This window comes from Gopherus evgoodei, chromosome 11 (genome assembly GCF_007399415.2).
Source record: "Gopherus evgoodei ecotype Sinaloan lineage chromosome 11, rGopEvg1_v1.p, whole genome shotgun sequence".
NCBI lineage: Eukaryota > Metazoa > Chordata > Testudines > Testudinidae > Gopherus > Gopherus evgoodei.
In genome coordinates, this window is record NC_044332.1 from 47323880 (window position 1) to 47346591 (window position 22712).

At 42.6% G+C, this 22712-nt stretch overlaps 1 protein-coding gene across 1 annotated transcript; it reads right to left on the reverse strand.

Annotated features, from left to right (window-relative positions):
* Positions 1–13125: 13125 nt before the first annotated feature.
* TBR1 (T-box brain transcription factor 1) lies at positions 13126–22181 on the reverse strand. The gene is made up of 6 exons (XM_030580935.1): positions 21312–22181; positions 20732–20886; positions 20298–20419; positions 19673–19831; positions 18532–18593; positions 13126–15523 (listed from the first exon to the last, which is right to left on the reverse strand). Exons 1-6 carry the CDS (start codon positions 22001–22003, stop codon positions 14680–14682), a joined length of 2034 nt encoding a protein of 677 aa, XP_030436795.1. The 5' UTR covers positions 22004–22181; the 3' UTR covers positions 13126–14679.
* Between the last annotated feature and the right edge of the window lie 531 nt (positions 22182–22712).

Consider the following 22712-nt stretch of genomic DNA (forward strand, 5'->3'; position numbering starts at 1 on the left):
CCTCATTTGTGTGATGAAGTAATATAGAATGCATGACTTTATTGAGATAAAATGAGGGGGAGGCAGCCTCCAGCTGCTATGATATTCCAGGCAGGACTGAATCTTCCGGACACAAAGTTTAAAGAAGGGAATGACCGGGAGTCATTCCCATTTTTGCCCAGGCACCCCCGGCCGACCTCACCGAGGCCAGCCAGGAGCACTCATGGGATGATGAGGACAGTTTTCAAGCCTATTGCACTGTCTGCCATCAGGAAGGGGAGGGGATGCTGCTGTTCAGCGCCGCAGCACCGCATCTACCAGCAGCATCCAGTAGACATACAGTGACACTGAAAAAAAGTGAGAAATGATTTTTTCCCTTTGTTTTTGGGGGGTGGGGGAGAGGGAGATTGATGACATATACCCTGAACCACCCATGACAATGTTTTTGATCCTTCAGGCACTGGGAGCTCAGCCAAGAATGCAAATGGTTTTCGGAGACTGCAGGGACTGTGGGAAAGCTCAAGTCCTCAGTCCCCCCTCCCTCCGTCCATGAGCATCCATTTGATTATTTGGCTTTCTGTTACGCTTGTCACTCAGCGCTATGCTGAGTCCCTGCTGTGGTCTCTGTCTATCATAGCCTTGGAGATTTTTTCAAATGTTTTGGCATTTCGTCTATTGGAATGGATTTCTGATAGAACAGATTCATCTCCCCATACAGAGATCAGATTGAGTATCTCCCGTACGATCCATGCTGGAGCTCTTTTTTGATTCTGGGACTGCATGGTCACCCATGCTGATCGGCACTCCATGCTGGGCAAACAGGAAATGAAATTCAAAGTTTGTGGGGCTTTTCCTGTCTACCTGGCCGGTGCATCCGAGTTCAGATTGCTGTCCAAAGCGGTCACAGTGGTGCAGTGTGGGATAGCACCCAGAGGCCAATACCATCGAATTGCGGCCACACTAACCCTAATCCGAAATGGCAATACCGATTTCAGCACTACTCCCCTCGTCGGAGAGGATTACAGATACCGGTATTAAGAGCCCTTTATGTCGATATAAAGGGCTTCGTTGTGTGGACAGGTGAAGGGTTAGTGTGAATTAAAGCTGCTAAATTCAGTATAAACACGTAGTATAGACCAGGCCTAAATATTCTGTGGTACTATCAAGCAAATCAGCTCAAAGCAGTAGTGGATTGGAGGCACTCTAGCTCTAGCCAAACACTGGGTCTTTATTGAACTAGAAAACAACAGGAATGTAAACATCACTAGGCAGCCAAACAATAATAATAATAAAAAAAATCACACCCTCCAGAAAAGTAAACATTTCCTTTAGCAAAAGCTATGCTTTGGGTTGGGATAGAACTAAAGACAAATTATTTTCCCTTGGAATGACACCTATTGCAAATAATTCAAATCTTAACCTCTATAGTGCCCCAGACAGGTTGAAAGGCTGGGAGAGTCATGGAATACATATGGTTGGCCAGGTATTCAGTAAAGAAACTTTTCTAACTCAAATAGCTTTACCTGGACCATTCTCCCATGATACGGATACTTTCAAGGTAGGCATTAAGTTTCTCAACTTTCTAGAAAGACTGTTTTATACAGGAAGTTAATTTTAATAGAAATGATGGCATCTGGTCAAATTAAGAAACAAAAAAAGATACATATGACTAATGTGTATCAATCTTTGAAGGCAACTTTCCTAACAAAAAAATGTCCATATGTGATATGTTAGGAAAAGGACCTGGATAAAAAAATTACCCAAGAGGAATGGGGTTTGACCTGGAAAAAAAGAGTACCAGCAATCTCATTCTGCAGCACAATAAAATAAAATTTCTTTAAAATACTGTTTCAGTCGTGCCTTACACCAGTCAAGTTACAAAACAGAGAGAGATTGAATGGGGATAAATGTTGGAAAAATTATAGTGAAAGAGGAAATGTTATGCCTATAGGGTGGTCATGAGCACTCAACAGAGAGTATTGGGATGCAATCCATAACCAAATCTCACAAATTGTCAGATGTTTATTACTAAATGATCCTTTGGTAATCCTCTTGGGGCTTCCTGGTGGATATGGTCACACAAAAGGAAATGAAGACTTAATCTCTTGTCTATTGGTAACTGCTTGGCTACTCATCGCTGAGGGGGAGCAATAGCCTAACTGTAGATGAATGGTTCAAAAAAATATAGAAGGTTGTCAAAGTAAAGCTAACACACCAATGACACCAGCCAATAACAAAAATTGACAGAAGACAAATAGATGCTTAGATATTTGGTTACCTTTTACTCCATAGCTATTTCAAAAGCAGTAGCCACGAGACAAGATTTTGCCATCAAACGTTGAGGTGTGGTACCCAATGAAGTCAATACAATTTGTAGACTCAAGCAGAATTTGACCCATACAGTTCCTAACCTAAACTCATCTTGGGCAAAATTCCCCCTGTGCAGAGGGCTAGCACAGAAGCCAATGTATAACCCACTCATTGTGGTACTCTGATCCTCTCTAGTGGTGGGTGGGATTAATGAGCTTGCTACAGCTTTGGCTAGCAAAGCCTAGGTCTTTTACCTCAGGTAGTAGGGGCTCATGGTTTAGAACCAGAGTAGAGCTGGGCAAACTTTTTTAGCCAAAAAAATGCAGATTTGGGGCAACCAAAACATTTTGCAAATTTGTGTCAACTTCAGAAAATTATTTCATCAAAAAAAATTCTGATATGTTGAAACAGTTCATCTCAACATAGTCAAAATGAAACATTACAATTTTTCAGGCTAGTTTCACAAAACCATGGAGGAGGGCCCCTTGTCAATCTAGCCCTTCATTTCCAAATTTTCTTTGCTCTTATTTTAAAAATGGTTAAAAATACCTAGAAACTAAATGAATCATTTTGTTCAATCCAAAATGAGTTTTTCCTGACTTTTCAATTCACTGAAAATTTCAGTTTCAGGTTGACCTGAACTGAATTTTTCTTTTCAGTTTTTCATAACTGCCAGCTCTAGTCCAGAGGTCCCTCATTTAATCCCCACTGCTGACTACCATTGCAGGGCACAGCAGAACATATGCACCACTTCAGTCCTGCTTAAGATTTATGAGATATAATTAGTGCTTAGTCACAGAGTTTAGACATTCTGCTGGCCCTCTGTGAAGGGGGAATGTGATCCTTAATGTAGGGCTACGTTTTAATTATAGCAGAGGCAGAGGACAGATTATTGAGCAAATCACATATCCACATGCATAACTTTATGTGTTGTATACATTCCTACTGTAACTATTCACAGTGTGTAAAGTTAAGCAAGTGTGTGTGTTAATCTTTGCAAGATTGGAGCATTATACTCCAAACATCTATTTAAATGGTCAGAATAAAAATAATTTTCCTGCTAGGTTTTAAACAGCCTATGTGAAAAAGCAGGTCATATTTGTTGCTAATGGAAGTCTTCTACATTGGACCACCTGGAATTGATCAATTACATTTAGACTGTAAATAATTGTCTATGTCTTACAAGACAAGGGAAGATTCACACAGCTACATGTAGAAAATTTATAACAGGATTTCTTTTGTCTGGTGGTGCAGTTGATTAAATAACTCAAAAACTAATATGAACAATTTCTCAGTCTTTGGTCCTTTCTATGCTTCATACACTTCTTGTTCTGATTTACCTATAAATAAACTGAATTGATTTGTAATTAAAAGAAAAATTGTATGGAAGTAAAATGAATTAAACTTATATGAGATCTATAAAGTTGAAAAAGGTAACATTTCAGCTTTCTCTATTAAAAATTAACCTTCTGAGCCTATGTAACAAATAGAAAGACTATCTATAAAACTCCACTAAGAATGATAATTGAAGATTTCAAAATTAGGAATACATCTAAATTTAGGAGCAAATATTGTACATTTCAGTTGTAGGATTGTATACTATATGTTTATGTCATATGAAACAGAATTATTTTAAACAGAAAAGTGAATAAAAAAATTACAGTTGCAAACAAATAGGTCATAAAATTATGCAAGATGTCTTTACATTCTGCCTTTGTAAGTTTTCAAAACATTAAAAGGAAAATTGAGATAGAAGTGGGATGCAGACCTGTTGAAAGTCTCTGGGTGAGGATAAAAGGGGTAAAAACCAAGGGTGATGTCAAAATTATATGTTTTCCGAGCTCATGCAGTCCTCCCGCACTGATAGGGCACAGCTTAATGCACGGAGGCATTCAGTGGCAGAGGCCAGGAAAGCATTAAGTGAGCTCTTAACTTTGTTTATTTTGCTCCATTATCTTTCTGGGTATCAATCAGTTTGTAAGCACCTAGAAGATGATAAGGTGATAAGTAAGTGTCAACACATTTGTCAAGAACAATTCATGTCAAACCAGCTTAATATTCTTTTCTGACAAGATAAGCTTTGTGGATAGGGTTGAAGCAGTAGATGTGATATATCTTGACTTTAGTTGGCTTTTGAAACTGTCTCACATGACCTTCTCATAAGCAAACTAGAGAAATATAGCGTAGATTAAACTACTATAAGGTGGATGCACAACCGAACTCAGAGCATACTTATCAAAGTATCACAGTCAAGCTAGAATGGCATCCCTGGTGGTCTTGCAGGGATGAGTCCTGGGTCCAGTACTATTCAATAGCTTCATAAAGGATTTGGATAATGACATAGAGAGTACACTTTTCAAGTTTGCAGATGACATCAAGTTAGGAGGGATTGCAAACGTTTTGGCAGACAAGATTAGAATTGAAAATGACCTTAAATTGGACAAATGGACTGACTGAAATAAATAGGATGAAATTCAATAAAGACAAATGCAAAGTACTACACTTAGGAAAGAGTAATTAGTTGCACAAATGCAAAATGGGTGATGACTGCTTAAGAAAGAGTATTGTGAAAAAGGATCCGGGGGGTTATAGTGGATCACAAACTAACTATGAGTCAGCAATATAATACTGTTGCAATAAAGTGAACATCATTCTTGGCTGTATTAGCAGGAGTGTTGTAAGCAAGACGAGAAACAATTCTACTGAGCACTGATAATGTCTCAGATGGAGTACTGTGTCCAGTTCTGTGCATTACACTTTGGGTAAGATGTGAGTAAATTGGAGAAAGTTCAGAGGAAAGCAACAGAAAGGGTTAAAGTTCTAGAAAACATGACCTATAATGAAAGCTTGAAAAACTGGCTTTGTTTAGTTTGGAGAGGAGAAGACTGATGGAGGACACGATAACAGTCTTGAAGTATATAAAAGTTTGTTATAAAGAGCAGAGTGATAGTGCTGTACACTAAAGACAGGATAAGTAATACAGCAAGGGAGATTTAGGTTAGACATTGAAAAAAAAAAATTCCTAACTGTAAAGGCAGTTGAGCACTGGAAAAAATGAGCTACGAAGGTTGTGGAATCTCTGATGTTGGAGGTTTTTATGAACAGGTTAGACAAAAACCTGTCAGGGACGGTCTAGATAATACTTAGTTCTGCCCCAGTGAGTCCTTTCGTGCTCTATATTTCTGTGATATCTAAGTAAATTTGGCCCCAAAATTCAACTTTGTAAATGCAAGCTCTTGGAAAATCTAACACCAACAGTCTCTGTTTAAAAATTTTTAAAAAGAATTAAAAACTTCTTTTAAAAGTCCCTTAGTGTTTGTAAGCCAAACATTTCAAACATGAGCCAGAAAGTGAAATTGACTGTAAATAAAATTAAAACTACATTAATTTTTATTGCCTTCAAATTAGATGATTGCAAAAGTAAAAAAGTAAGAAATACATTGACTAAGATGTTATTAGTAACAAGAAAACTAATAGTTTACACAATAGGATTTTTTAAGTTGATGCTATCCCTTCAATCCAACTGTACCTACTTCAGATAGTGTCAAAGCAAAGGGTAGGATCCTCAGCTGATACAAATCCATGCTGCCCCTATAAAATCAACCGAATTTCATAGTGTAGACATACCCTATGGATTTTACAGCAGCACAGCTATATCACTGCACTTCTGTAAGGTCTCCCCGTATCCTCTTTATGCTGATGGGAGAGCATCTCCCATTGACATGGCACTGTGCACACGAGTACTTATGCCAGCAAACTTGTGTCACTCATCAGGGGAGGTAGGGGTGTTTCTTTCACATCCCTGAGTGACAAAAGTTTTGCCAATGTAAGTGCGAGTGTAGATGTGGCCTTAGGGAAAAAAGAGTTCAGCCAAGTTGGCAGTTTTTTAAAGAGACATTATTAAGGCAAACTATCCTAATGTGTAGGAAAGATAGGACATATGGTAAGAGACGCCCTGACTTAACCAGGAGATTTTCAACAACCTGGAACTCCAAAAAGTCATAATAAAAACTGGAAACTAGGTCAAATTACAAAGGATGAATATAAAAAAACAACACAGGCATGTAGGGCTAAAATTAGAAAGGCCAAGGCACAAAATGAGATTAAATTAGCTAAGAACATAAAGGCCAACAAGAAAACATTGAACAAATATATTAGAAGCAAGGGTAAGATCAACAATAGGGTAGGCCCATGACTCAATGAGGAGAGGAAGACAGTAACAGAATGGACCAAGTGTTAAATGCCCTTTTTGTTTCAGTTTTCACCAGAAAGGTTAGCAGTGATCGAATAACTAACATAGTGAACATCAGTATAAATGGGATAGAATCAGAGGCTAAAATAGGGAAAGAATAAGGTAAGAATTACTTAGACAAGTTAGATGTCTTCAAGTCAGCAGGGCCTACTGAAATACATACTAGAAAACTTAAAGACTGGTTGAAGAGATCTCTGAACCATTAGTGATTATCTTTGAGAATTTGTGGAGGACAGGAGAGATCCCAGAGGACTTGAAAAGGGGAAATATAGTCCCTATAAAATGGGGTGTAAGGACAACCCAGGAAATTATAGAGATAATTTGCTTTAAAATGCTTACAACCTGACAGCAGCCCTGATTATATGTTGATTGGTTCAGTTCAGTTCCTAGTGGGCAGATGTTACCACCCAAACTGGGATACATACTGGCAGCCTTGTATTGAACAGACATGGTCCCAGATCTTCATATCAATGAGAATTAGGTGCCTAAATACTTTTGAAGACTTAAGCCATGAAGCCAAACTACTCTTTCATCTCAAAACATGGTTGAGGCACATTGGTGGGGATGGCTTTGAATATTGTATTGCTTTGCTATCCTTCCAGTCCCACGGCCAGTTCTCCTATTCCATGGATAACCAAAGGCAGAGCTGTGACCTGGAACTAAATTTATTTCAGTGGAGATCCTGCTTAACAATGAATGCCATAACATGGCCCATCAAAATTAAATTTTGACTATTTATATGAGGGCTGTTACAGCATGTCATATTTTGATGTGTAATTATAGAAAAAAAATCCCAGGTATTCCAAGGTTATTTATTATACAATGGGAGCTCATATGACACTGCAGTAGCTCAACAATGCTGTGTTTCCACTAAACAAAAACAATAAAAGCCAATAAAAGTGCATTCCTAACTGGTCAGTTAGTTAAATATACATGAATCTTAGTATTATTGAAATACGCCCTGATCCTGACAATACTTAGGCATGTGACTGCCCAGTGATGGAGCCAAGTTTTGCAACCAGGGGGAAATGGATCATTGGATGTGGATTTCAGAGCAAGTCCACCCAGCACTCATGTGCCCAGGGGCTGGACTTGGCTCCCCTCTTGGGTGTTGTGACATGGTGCCCAGGGTTACAGCACCATTCAGGTTTGGCCCTGCCACCCCCTTTGTCATATGGAGAGTTGAGCAGGCCAAATTTGAATGAATGGCATGTGATTTAGAACACAGGGTCACAGCACCATGCAATCCCATGCACCATGTCCTGCGGGTTAGGAGCCACAGCTGCCATGTGAGTGTAGGTCAGGCTCACTTTCCAGCCTTGGGTGAAAATTTATATCATAAATCTCCTTTTGTCAGTGGCATATGTTGAAAAGGTTCCACACATACACCTAAAGGCCACCCCTGTATTAGCTCTGCCAACTGAGACTGTAATTATGCTTTAAAATAATCACTGATTATTTCTTATTTCAATATTAAGAAATAATTGCATGTTAATGTGATATTATAGTTGAGATTTTACACAGAGGTGAAAAAAATTCAGACTGCTATTCCAATGATAGTACTCTGCTTTATTATAAATATAATCCATATTATATATACAGATGTTTTAACTGTGTGAATGGAAAATATTACCTATACCCAATAACAAAGCTCTAGACAGTCAAGCTATTTCAGCAGGTTAAGATTCAGCTGATCTTACACTGATATAACCAGTGTTACGTTAATGTATTCTCATATGTTATCATATATTCAAATAAATACACATTGTGATAATTGAAATTAATCCAAGTACATTTATTTTATTGTGTGGCTGTCTAGATATATGTATATATTTAGATAGCTTAACAGAATGGGGTACTGAATACATGCAGTCTCCTATTTTCCATCTGTTTACAGCTGCTTTATTCCTTAGCCATTTTTAATACCCTTAGCAAGACACACATTCCACTTTGGAGACCACATTTATAACGAGTTTCATCTTTTAAAATGAAAGTTTGTGTCAACTGAGCACAAAAAAAATCTCCATGCGAAATCTCTTCTCCTTTTCTCCATGCACATGCACTCTGTTTTTTTCCCATACCCTGATCATTCAAAAACAGTCAAACATAATTTGAGAAAACTTCCCAAAAATAACCACCTTTGGGCCGTAACAAACAAAAGAAATTAAAGCTTGTAATTTGAGGGGGAATGTAAAAGCGCCTGGCAGTTCGAAGGGAGAATGAAAGGCTTTTCTTAACCATAATTTTAGCCTCCCTGTCGCGGGACGCTATAATGAAGGTTATGCAAGTTAAATCTCTCATCATCAGACTTATTCAAACTCAGGTCTGCCAGTTTGAGGCGGGGGGAGGGCATCACTGGTCACCAGAGCTCCCCGTGGGGGTGGGAAGAATGAAATCTAGTCACAGAAAATTAAGAGGAACATGTCCCGCGTTACGCCTATTATCCCAATCTGTTGTTCTTCTAGCTCCATTAGTTTGCACTATTCTTTCTGGACAAGTAATACAAGATTTGTGTCTTCTAGGGACCTTCCACTCTACTTTAGACATAACACATCAAGAGGTGACTAAAGAAGGTAAGAGTGGGTTTATGACAATGAAGCAAACAATGAAGAGGCATGAATTTGGTTATGAACATAAATCCTGCATGATTCACTGGACCGAAATGGCCAGAGAAACTTAAAAGTTGCCAAAGACAACTTTTACCTCTGACCAACCTCCTCACCAGTCTGCTTCCTCATGCAATCAGTCAAAATCCTCCCATCCGTATCACTATTCTATTACTCACATTATCCACAAGCCTCTCTCTCCTTTAGCATTCAAAAAAACAACATAAGCAAAAATTTCAACCAGTAATTAAAAGCCCTGTTTAAAATGTGCAATATGTCATCAAGTATGCATAGCATAATTTTGCAGAATCTGCTACAGGGAAATCATTGTCTTGTATTTGATGTGGTATTAACGTGAAATATAAGTGAATGCAGGAAATATTATCAGTAAAAGAATTTGTACATAGTCTTCTATATTTCATTCTACTTCTTCTGTATTATCTATTTCTGAGGAAAATTTCTCTGTCATTTTGATAAAGCGAAAGGAGAGCAACTGCATTTATTATTATTTTTATACAGGAGCATTAAAATAAAACCCCTTTTGCCTGGAATATTAACACAAATAAAATTTAATGTCAAATTCATGCAATTAATTGCTGGTCTAAGAAATTCAGGAAAGGGGTTTTGCTTCAGATAAACTGAAAAAACAGCAAGTACATCATCATAAACACACACTAGGGCAAAAACTGTATACTTGCTATTTTTAGGTGAATACAAATATTTAATGTCAATTAACCTACGCTTGATATACACACTCGCACACCTGTAATATTATTTAAAAGATTGGTTTACCTACCTACGGAACGTAGTAAGCCTTTTCTACTTCAGTGGAACTTTTGATCTCAAATCTCCTGTAGAAATAATTGTGGAATTACACTATTAACCAGTTATGTACAGTAAAGCTTGTTTATGCAAACTCTCTACCCCAAGATGTAGATCAATCCCCAGACATTATTCATTTACTCAGTATCCCGCTAGATTATCCGAACATGTTAATATCCCTCAAATCATTCCGATAAGCGAGCTGGTGCTGTGTACAAAATTACTGTATATTTTTTAGGCAGAAGCTGCAGTTTATATTTCTGATTAAGCAAAAAGGAGATCGAGGTTTTACTGTGATCTTTAATTCGCTTTTGTTTAGTGCGACAGTGGGACAATTACGTTAAAAATTAATCCAGTATAACAACTGGTTTGGCTGATGGGCAATACCTGGAATTATTTCCGACAGTACTGTTAAAATATAGTTGTGTTGTTGCTGTGTCCGGGGGGGAAGGGGAGAAGGGGGGCATGAAATTCCACCCTTCGTTATAGTAACACAGTCACTTACAGCATTCTTGCGAAATGGTTTGCTGGTTACCCGTTGTAAATTCTAGGCAGATTTTCAAATGAAGGTCTGTGTCATGACCGAAAATCTGGTATTGGCGCAGGCAAGTGCCCCGGTAGGCACCTTACTGACGACGAGCACAAGAAACACCTGATTTCGTGAGCAAATTTGTGTGCACATGAATCAGGCGCTTCCAAGCATGCCCGGCTTCGTGCACCTGCTTTAGCAACCCTACCCATCGAACGCAGACGGCATGGCGGGGAGACTCATGCCTCTCTGAATTTAGCATTAGACGGTGAGCGCTTTGGGGGCGGGTGGGGGACTTGTTTATGCAGCTGTCTGCTCCTCAGGAGAGTCCTCTAGATTGCTGCAGTTTTTAATTTTTAAACGCATCCTCACTATTTGAAATAAGACTGAGATTGGAGGTTTAAAGCAAAATCTATCAAAACAACCTATGGAACATTTATGCTAGTGTTCAGCCATTGGGTTGCAATTCTGTTTCTCAGTTTGTGCCGCACTTGCCTTGAATCCAAGAGGCTGGATTAATCTTCAGAAAAGCATAGGCTGTTCACCACAGGCTATGGCTTTAATAGATCAGCTTTTTATACAATGCTCAAGACTCTGAACTCTTCCCACGTGGAGGTCAATGGCTGCATTCCGGGTTACAGTTAGAAGAGCTGCTGGATTTGATATTCGAGTGGAGACTGAAAGGGGGGTATAGGTAACTAGCGCATCCCTGAACATTTACCTCACAGCCAAAGTCAGTAAGAGATTAAAAGAAATTAAACCATTCCATTGCCTCAGATCTGTCTGTCGGATGGCAAAAGCCAGAAATTCGAGTCATCCTCACCCCTGTTTCCCGCCTCTCCTCTCTTCCCAGACCACTGCTGCCCCCCGGTGCAGGAGCGGATACGGAGCTGTGCGCAGCTCCTCCAGAGAGCAGGTGCTGGGACGTGGTGCAGATACGCAGCCGCTGCCTACCCCTCCAGCTCTCCCACACTCATTGGCAATGCGGCTCCACACTTCTGAGCCGCCGCTTTGTAACACGCTCCCCGTGCAGAGCGGTGGAAGTTCGCGGGCTAACGAAAGGCAAATAGGTGCGGAGGTTCCTCGCGCTCGTTCGGTCCATGCCGCAGAGAACGCGGCCTCCCTGCACCTGCACAGACCCGCCTAAGGCCGCCCCTCCACAGGGGTTACAAGACACGCCTGGAGTCTAACAAGCAGCACCTGGGCTGCAGACCACGTCTTGTCTCCGCTTTCCTCGAGGCTCCTTCCCCTCTGCCACTGAGCAGAGAGGACAGCGGACCCAGCGCCCGCACAGCCGCCCCCTTCCCCGAGAAGTTGTGTGGCAACCAGGTCGTGTTTCTATGCAGTCAAACAGCGGCCTTCGGGTGGAAAGGGGCTGGAGCTGGAGCTGATGCCACCGAGAACCCCCTAGTACACACGGAGCTCACCGAAAGATGGCATTTGGAGCACAGGCTGCACACACGGCCCACAATAACCTGCCATTTGGAACCATTAGTGTTGTTTAAAGTCCCTTTTTCTTAATATAAAAACAGGAAAAAATACTGTCATTTGTGGTAGACAAAATAAGGCTCAGCACAGAGCTGCCTAGCGGTGACTAGTGGTACAGCAACAGCCTCGGGGTGATGCTGTGGCTGGGTCTCTATATATTACTTTCGATTTTTCTCTGCATTTCCTTAAACTTTTCTTTTAACCCTTCCTCAACATTTAAGCCACTGGGACATAAACGTGGCGCTATTAACGGTGACTGAAGAAAGCCCGTTTTCAGCCGACGCGCGTTGGCTTTGCACACCTGCAGCAAGCAGGGAAGGATTTTCGGCACCGTCCCAGGGCTAGAAAGATGCTCGTTCTCGCTGTGATGAAAGGGGGGGGAGGTATGTTTACGTTTTCTCTTCAAGGTGCAGCCCCTCCGATCTCCACAGAGGGAACCACGCCGGCGCGGAGCTCACAAAGCCCACACGCCTCACAAAAACACCAGAGGATACAAAGCTACTTAGTCCCCAACTCCTATCGCTACTAGAAAATGGGCAAAGAGAGTGGAGGAAAGCCTAACCCAGCACACAATGCAGGCTCTGAAATGCGTCTGGCGTCCTGCTCCAAAGCTCCAGCCAACGCTAAAGAACTCAGCCTTTAAAGCGAGTGGCACCTCCTGGGCTCGCGTTTCCAATAACCTCACCTCAGGGGACACTGTGTCAAACCATTGCTATAGCCACAGATTCTGTCCCGTAAGCGCTCAGCCCCTACTCCGCACACAAACGTAAGACAAGGCTGCGTTTCGCAAAATGCTTTTTACGTGTAGAGAATTGTTTAGGTATAAACCTCTCAGCTCCGAGGAGACTTCAACCCTCTCTCCCTTTTCCTAGTGCAGACCTCAAGTCAATACATTTGGTCAGGCGATCGGAAAGGAGAAACCACCACCCCCCTCCCACGGGGAAGCAGAAATGCAAACCTGGAACAACATGACACTATAGGACAGGAAAACAATAGAATCACCGCATGTTTTTAATCTAGCACTCGAAACCCATGAAAAGGTTATAAAGTGAGCTGCCACTAGTATCCAGGGGATTTCTTCCCCCTAGTCAATTCAGAGCATTTCAGCTGCATCTTTGTAAAACGTAAACTGCTTTCAAACACCACGTTATCGTTTTGCCAGGTTTATTTTACTTGTTATACACAGACAATACAAACGGGCAAAAACAAAACATCTCAATGGAGCTTGCACTTGTATAAATCATTCAGTTCCACACACATAACAGAACAAATATAAAAATCACAACATTAGATTTACAGAGAAGCCAAAAATATACACACGTTTATGACCCTGAATTTCTATTAGGAAAATTTTCCCCGTCGGCTGGAATCTTGGCTGACTATTTTGCCTGATGCATATTTCACTTGATTTTTTTTCCTTATAAAAAAGCTTTAATTGTATAGATTTACTACTCAGAATTCAAAGACTTACTATTCTACTTCCACGGGGGAGAGCTTGGGGTTTATTAATGCTCCTTCTCAAACGTAATGAGACGTAGAGGATGATAGATCACTCTTACTCGCAGTACTTACTGTATCCCCCAGAAAGTTGGATTCAGTTATCTACTTTATGAAAAAGTCAATTCCAAAACTAAATGCAGTAAAATATACAGCTCACAATTCATCTTCACTGGACTACACTATAATTACCAACAGTTCAGTCGTCTATATCGTTTGTAGGTTATTCATTACAACGATTTACAGAAATATAAATAAAGGGGGAGAAACTGCAAAGAAATGTGGGAACTGTTTCTCAGTATATTTTGCACCTGCACAGGCCAGTAATGGACTTGGCACTTGGAGGGGTGGGAGGAACAAATAGGGCAAAATAATGTTGCTGTCGAGCTACTCCTCTTTAAGAAAAAAAAATTACAGATGCAGTTACTTCGCTGTTTGAAGGAGTCCCGCTACTTAATCGACTTCCCAACTAGATAGATTTCTATTCTTTTGAGGGGCAAGCACAGATACTCCTTCGCTGTGTCAGCCCAGGGCACAGAGTAATTTATTCCATGCGAGGGATTGCAAGGAAGTGTGAAACCCATTATTCAGTGCTATTTCTATGGGACGTTTTGTGTTTCCAGAGGTATTTAGAACAGAGAGTGAACTTTGGGGGTTGGGAAGGGAGAAATCGAGAAAGTTAAACATGATCTTCCCATTGCGAAGTTTTGGGACTTCACAATGGGAACAGAAAAGTATAGGCATTCGTTACAATAAATTAAACACTATGTACAGGCGTTTCACAGGCTTTGTTCCACTAAGATTACTAATATCCCCAACTATCCATCCATGGAAAAGGAAGGAAGCGCTGTATGGTTCTGAGAGTCAATCATCCTGCTCATCAATGGAGTTAGGAGAATTAGAAGGAGATTCAACGGCAGATTTGCTGCTTTCCTATATCAGCGCCAGCACCGGGTGCCAAAGACTGTCAAGCTCTCCTAAAGGGCTTGTAGGGTTTCTTTACACTTCAGAAAGGGAAACAGGGAGCGAGGATTACAGCTAAAACTCTTTCACGGGAGAAATAAAAAGATACAGCTCAAGTTGGGATCAGTGCGCTAACTGCTGAGACGTTGTTGTGCAAAACGACTGTTGTGTTCACTTGAGATCGTGGCGGTGTGAGACCGACTATAGAGCGAAGCAAGGGGACGGGACAGAGTCTAGCTGTGGGAGTAGAAGCCATAGTAGCCGATGTCCTTGGCGCAGTTCTTTTCACAGTCCCTTTGGGTCAGCACTTCGCTCTTGAGGGGAGAGGAGCTCTCCGACACCGGGGTGTCAGAGGGCGAGATCCGCCTCCTCTTGGCCTGCTCGTAAATCCCAGAATCGGTGGAATCGATGGACTTAATGGACGAGGGGGTCTCGATCCAGCTGGAGTCAGACAAGTCTTTGGGCTTGGAGTCCTCGGCGCCCGGCAAGGGGGATCTCTCGGTGACCAGGCTATCCGCCTCCTCCCCTAGGTAAGGGTTGCTGGTGGCCATCCGGGCAGCGGCTGCACTGTTGGGCCAGCAGGAGAGCATGGAGCTGGATTTGCTGCAGTACTGCGGGGGGCTGCGCGCCCCCCATCCCGAAGGGTCAGTGTAGTAGCCCAGCGGCCGCCCAGTGCAACCAGCCGCCTGCAGGGGCAGCGCCTTGACCCCGGCCGCTGCATAGGACAGCAGGGTGGCGGCATTGCCAGCAAAGTCAGTGGCCGTGTCGTAAGCGGAGGCAGCGAAATCTAAGCGGTTGTTGGCCGGGGTGACAAACCAGCGCTGCGGAGACGGGGCCCCGGGGTCCTCGGCTTGCTGTGGAGAGAGCAGCCCGTTGGTGTGGGGCACGCTGCGGTCGCTGCCTGGTCCCGGGCCAGCACCAGCGCCGGGGTGGAAGCGGGACTTGGCGTAGTTACTCACGAACTGGTCCTGCAAGAAGGAGCCCGCCATGGCGTAGCGGGCCCCGGGCACGATCTGCGAGCGGGGAGAGTCATTGGGGGAAGGCGTGAGCCGGTCCATGTCGCAGCCCGTGTAGATCCTGCCAAAGAGAAGGGCAGAGTTCTGGGTGTCCTGAGCCAGAGCAGGGCGCAGGCAGGCACCCTGCATGGATCTCTGGGTCCGCTGGAGCCAACGGGAGTTTTGTCATTGACTTCAGTGGGGCCAGGATTTCACCCAGTGCACTCCCTGGCAAGAGAACCCAGTTTCAGAACTGCTCGGCAAGCAGTGACCGGAGTAGAGAGAGTGCTGTTCGGACTTCATAGAAATACCCCGAAAATGCATTACCCAGAAACACAATAGTTTAGCACAGGTGCAGAAGCGGGACCATTCAGTGATTTAAAGAAACCAGTTGACCAGATTGACGTGACAATCTGAAACATACCAGGCAGATATCCCTACAGTTCTGGTTCATCTTTATATTGAATACTGCGGAGGCTATTTAAGGCCAGAAAGGTTTTTAAAAATCAGATTTTACACACACCGTCCGCAAAGTGGATCTAGCATTTTACTTTTTTTTTTTAATAGGCAAGTACAAACTGAAAACTAGTTTGCTCTGTATAGATTTAGTAGGGGCGTAATTTAAAGGCTGAAGTTTCTTGTTTTTATTTATTTAAAATCCACAAGTCAGCTAACATCCTACCATCTTTCATGGTACTTTGGGAAATCTTGCATTGTGGAAAACTGACCAATCCCACAATATGCTCAACAGGTAACCTTGTCCATTTGTAGCAAACAGCGTGAATGGCAGACTGAAAATTATCTCTGCGGTTTGACACTTACTGTTCAGAGTCACAAACCAACTATCCAGATTTTATTGAATTTAAATTTAATTAATCTTCAAACACTTACTGAAGGAATTTTAAAAGCAGATGCGCCCATTTTTTTCCCAATATAGCCTATATATAATCCTTCAATCTTGGACTACAATTTGTGTTTATAAAACCGTTAATGGATGAATAGTTAGTGTGTACGTTTTATTCAGGCTAAAACAGTGCTTTAATTAACCCTCCACGCCTCCTGAAATTACTTATCCAGAACACAGTTGGCCCTTAAACAAATACGATGTGCTAGACAGCATTTAAGCTCTTTTTAAAGCGACATACATGTCTTTATAATTTAAAAGAAGAGAAAGCAGAGACATTTTGTGGTTGGAGAAGTCCAGAAGGTTTTTCATCGATACCCTATATACAAAGAAGTCTTATTTAAGTTACAAAGACCATGTAGTCTCTGCACAGCACCAATGACCTATTTTGTATGCTCGAATACTCAGGTTACTTCTCCCTTGCAGGTCTTACCAAAATCTCCAGAACCCCTGTGTTTTCCCTCTGATCACTTGTGGCACATTCCATTTCATTTTTGGGAAGGGGAGTGAACCAGAGACAATTACATTTTCCAAACAAGAATAAATGTGTGTAAGATTTAACAGTCAGATACTTTAAATTTAAGCAGAGTGGTCGCACTAGGAGCTTGATCCCAGTTTTAGGCCCTGATTTAGAAAGCATTTAAGCACTTGCCTAGCTTTAAGTGTGTGCTTAAATCCCATTATCAATGGGGTTTAACTGATTTGCTAAATATGGATAGATTTACTCAACTGCTTAAAATTAAGAACATACTTCAGTGCTTTATTCAATGTGGGCCTTACTTCGTGGCAAATCTCCTACTGACTTCAATGGGATCCGGAGAAGTCTTTATCTGGGGGGCCGTTTCCATTTCCTTAAAACACATATACGCTTCTCTTACTCAGAAGGAAAAAAGAAAAATGTTCCCCTTAGACACAGAGCCCGATCCTGGCAGGTGGTCAGCCCACTCTGTTCCCATTGAATAGGAGCTCAGGCAAAAATTAGGAGAGCAAAACCCGTGCGCTTTCTCATGATGTTTGAGTTCCCCACCTCCCACCAGGTCTCCCAGTAGCACTGGGTCAGGAGCTCTTCTCACTTATTCTCTAGATGATTCCCCCTTCTAGACTCCAGTGCTAGAGAAGTTTGTTGATTTTATTGCTTTATAGTCACAGCAGTGGGAGATGGGTGTGGGATATCATTAGTCTCATTTTCGTTTTTGCTCTATCTCCACTGTGTTGGGGGGTAAAGGGAAGCAGAAGTACTCAGAAATAGCACCTTGGCTTGGGTACTGTTAGCTATTCTACCTATTACAAACCTTCCTTACAGGGGCCATTGCTCAGTGTACATCGTGGCGCTAAGATTTTGGGCTGCTCCACTGAATGCGGGAAAAGGAGCATGGGGCAAACTTCTAAAGTCAAGTTTGAAGTCCGTATCACAAACATCCCATCGGTCAAAGATTAGACCAGCATGTACGGCCATGGTCTTGGATAAAAGCATAATGAACTCTATGTATATTTGCCTTCCACGAAGACATTTCCCATTAGATAGATAGATAGATAGGAATAGCAAAAACGCCAAAATGAAAACCAGAGTGAGAAATAGAAGATATTTCCTTTAAAACTCTCTGTCTAGTGTCCAGGATGATTTAAAGAATCATTTATATTCAGTAGTTTAACTCTCATTCAAGAGGTCCTTAATTCATAGCCTACATACACAGCTTGAATAAACGGGAACTTGAAAATGGGTACAAAGTCATATGCCAGAAAGAACATCACAACTGCCAAAGTCACACGCAGCCTCAGATGCAGGCAGAGGGGGTGAGAAGAGCATCTGTCCCCAAACTGCTCAAGGTTATATTGAATGGGCTAGCCAGCCTCTTCCAGCTAGCTCTTCGGCACAGAAGATTTGCCTCTTACTAACACAGGCGTACAAATTAATGCGAAAACCAAGAGTTTTCCATGAAAAATAAGGGAGACAACTGAATTTCATTTCTATTCAGTCACCCGAAATCCAGTCCCGAGTTCAGGAGCCTGCATTCACTTTCTCTTCTCTGGGAGAACTTTTTTTTTAAGCTTAATACTGAATATTTCAATGTTTAAATAATTAGAGAGATTTTTAATCCAACCTCCAATACTAAACCAAATAGAGTCTCTACTGGCCTATGTGGGCGCATCCGATAAGATGGATAATAAAAATACAATTTACTTACGTGTCATAATTGTCTCGAAAGCCTTTTGCAAAAGGGTTGTGATCTATTTTCAGTTGTGTAATCTGGGAAGGAAAATAGAGGATCGATGAGTATTTTCTCGTACCTATACATAATGAAAGCATGACAATGGGCAACATACAGGAGGCACATTTTTAAAGCAGGGCTGTTCGATCTTTTTTTCATTAGTTGCTCAAATTGCCGCTCTTCAAAACATAAAAACTAAGCTTAGCGTATTTATAAAGGTTTTAATTAGAGGAAAATTGATGAGTCTTACAATTACTGATCAAAATGTGAAATAATGTTGACAGTCTATTCTGAAAAGTAATTATTCACAATTAGTTTAAATTTAGGATAAGAAATTAATATTTCAAGTATTTTTATATAACATTTTAAGAGATTATTGTATCTGTGCTTGGTTTATCAATCGAAAACAGAATACACCGACTTTTAATGCGTGCCATTTAAAGTGAGAGCAAAAAATGTCTATACGTTAACAGGATTTTATTCTGATTAAAATGTACCATCACCCCCAATACAGTCAGCAGCATCAGTGGCTCTTTGCAGTCTTGCTTAAAAATCACTTCAGATTTAATGTGTGCTTTTCAATGGGAACATAACAGCTATTGACAAATATTGTACTCTAGTTTTAATATAATAAATGCCAACCGGGTTTCCGCTTGGCCTCCAGAGAAGATGTTCACTCTGGAAACTGAAAGTTATTGCTCCCCTATGAAATATTCACTCTGTAGACCCCACGCCAGAGTTGCATGTGCTCGTGACACTAGAGGGCAAATGCAAAGATACAGAAATCTGATCCACACATTTGCTCGTGTTGCGGATTTGGGGCTCACAATTCTTGACGGTTTCAGCAAAAGGTACAGAATTGCAACTCCAAATATATTACACATCTAGGTCCAGCCCGCACGGATGCTGCCAGGGGAATACAAAGGTGCCGGCTGGATTCAATCACCCCTTTGCAGCAGACACGCGCGCGCCAGCACTCTGCACGGCGTGTATCTGCTTCCCTCTTCCCGGGCACCTACGCGGAGCCCCCACGAGCCGGCCTCGGAAGCTCTAAAGCGCTGCTGGCCGGTTGAGAGTGAGGATGGCCGCGAGGGAAATACAGCGCCAAGCTCTTTACATCGGTGTTCTGATAGGCGGTGACGGCTATGAACTGAGTCTCCGGGAAGGTGAAAGTCTGCACTCTGCCCGGCTGGTTAGTATCCTCCGTCCCGTCTTCGTTCACCTCCACCACATGCAAACGGGGCTGGTACTTGTGCAAGGACTGCAAGACCACCATCTGTCAGGCAGAGAAAAGGGAGGGGGACAAAGGGGCAGAAACGCTAAATTGGAGCGAGGAGAGGGAGAAAAAGACGGATGTTTACTGGTATTTTTTCTTATTAAAGCGTTTGAATAAATAGCCGTGGCCGAGCTGTCAGAGGATTACACTCAACAAAAAAGGCGAAATGCACCCCTAAGACACCACCTAGTCATCGCTCCTTTTTAGCAGGACAGCTACAGATTCACTCCACTTCAGAATGGATCCCCTTCAGCATAACCCATCTCTGATCAGGGTCTGGGTTTTGTTGCTGGGTTGTGCAGCATTTTTTTTTTCTTCCTCGGAAGTCCTGTACAATCCTAAGGCGTTAGGAATAGAAACTTGCACGTTTTACCCTAGCAGTATGGTTTACCTAAGAAAACAGGGATCTGAATTTTCAGGATTTTATTAGAAGCAACAAAGAAAAGCGTGTGTGCGTTTCACTGACCTGCCCGTTGTTGTTTGATGCTCCTTTATTGTTTGTAAGTTTTAATTTCCCAAAAGAGATTTCCTGACGCATCCAGTGGGCTCCTGTGTTGGGGGAATCGGGGTGCATGTACACTCGGTTTCCTAAGGAAACAAATAAACACACCACGATTCTTACATACACACCCCTTCCTGCAACTGTAGCAGCACACACAGGGTTCCTGTGAATCGTATTAAACTTAGCCGCGCTTTACCGGCGATGCTTCCTTCTTTTTAACTGAGGATTAAAATAGCATTTTCTGAACACCCTTCACTCCCCCCTCCCTCTTTTTATTTTTTTTAAGCATCATTGGCCCATTCTCGTTTAAGAAGTCGCCTGAGCCAGTCCACAAAGGCTTTAATTAACCATTCTCACCTAAATATGTGTCGGGAAAAGTGTTAATTGGAAGAACTTGCCTTGTACATTGGTGTCCGCCTTGCCGCAAGGAACCCATTTGCCTCCTTGAAATCTCCAGTGGTTGGGATCGGCCAGAATTACATCCACAAAAATATTGTAATGAGCCGTGGGATCGAGACCAGAAATATTAAAACTCAGGAAAGGGAACATGCGCCTGTTAACAGAAAACACACACACAAAACAACCAGTTTAGTGATAAGCCGAGAACCACAAGTAACAAGGGGGAGAACTTAACGGGCTGTATGAAAAGGGGATGAGGACAAAGGGAGGAGGGAGCCGCATTAGGGGTCCTCTCCGGAGGGACTGCTGGCCAGGCAGGGACCTGCACCCTATCGCTAGACAACTGGCACAAGCACATCACGAGCCCCCCTAGCAGCTGCCACCCAGGCGCGCCCTGTCACCTACCCCGTTCAGCCCCCCATTTTCACGTTGGACTTTGTGAGTTGCATTGTCAGTCACCCCCAATATTAAGCGCAGCTCGCCCCCCTCAAAAGCCTCCGTAAGGAAGAGTTTGGAGTCCCAACCCCACCACCTAATGTCCAATCGCTCCATGCAGCAGCAGCAGCTAATGCCTCTTACCTCCCTTGTTTGGTGATGATCATCTCTGTCTGGTGCCGGTGAAATTTCAGCCAGAGTGGCCTGTTGCACAGGTAGACCTGAGCTTTGCCGGGCACCAGCCCCGGCTGGGTGGAGGAGAACTGGTAGAAAGGCGCCCCTTGGTAGGAATGGCCATACTGCTGGGGATAAGGGTAGCCTGCCGTTGGGTAACCTTGTGGAGAAGAGTTGGACAGGAGGCTGTTGTAAGCTCCATTGGTGATCACAGGATGGTGAGCCATGTAGCGGCTTGGACTGGCGATGGAAAAGGCTGGGTGAGCGGGTCCATGCTGGCTGGGGTAAGGAAACATGGTACTAGGAGCAGCGGCAGCGGACTGGGGTTGGCTGGACTGAGAGAGCAGATAGCGATCTGCAGCAGATCCATCGAAACTGTGACGAAGCTCCGAGACCCCGTCCAAGACGGGGGAGAGTTTATTTCTCTGGACGTCCCCTGGTGTGTCCTTGGAGTCAGGAAAATTGTCTGTATCTGACTGATTCGTCATCCCCCTGGTAATTTTTTTCAGAGGTGAACTTCTCTCCAGGTTGTCAGTGGTCGAGATAATGGGATGATCATGCAAGGCAAGCTCAGATCCGCCTGCATGTGGGTAACTGCTGCTCACATTGAGAAATTTCTTGGAGAGCATGATAGAGGGAGAAAGACAATGCTCCAGCTGCATAGCTCTAGCACCAATGTAATAACCCTTCAGCCTCGGGTTCTAAAGGGCTCCTCTTAATATAAACTAGACATCCTGGGACCCTCACGAGGCAGAAAGCACTTCTCCCACCAAATGCTTCCCCAAGGTTTGATTTACTTTTTTTTTCCCTGGGAGATGAGATTGGCCAATTGACACTATGCAGCAATAAGGAAAGACTCACTTTTGATCTTGCTGCTTGTGGAGCGGATGAAACGGCTCCTGCCATTGGTTAACCGCTGACAGTAATTTAATTAGATAGACATTAATTAGGATAATCACCTGGCTCCTGGTCGCTACGATCGTGGCAAATTGAAGGAGATGATTTTATTGTGGGATAGAAGGGAAGGGGGGGGGGACACTGTGTTTGCTATGAGTGCTCATTACCGTGTGACCTTTCGAGCTTTGTGACTACGGATAGAAAAAAAAAATCAAAGACCTGCGATTTCCTAATTTTTTCACCTTTTTGTGAAGAAGGAAAGAGATAAGATGCTGGAGACTTTGGGGTTCAGAATGAGCCCAGGTGTCAGCATTCACTCTTGAGTGTAACGATTTCAATGTGCAAAGCATACAAACCATAAACTGGAGGCCCTCTCACCTTAGAAGTTCCAGAATTTAGCTTCCCTGCTAATATGAAGTGCACAATAACGGGACGCAATCCTTTATAAGACATACTCCCCCATCATCCAGTGTA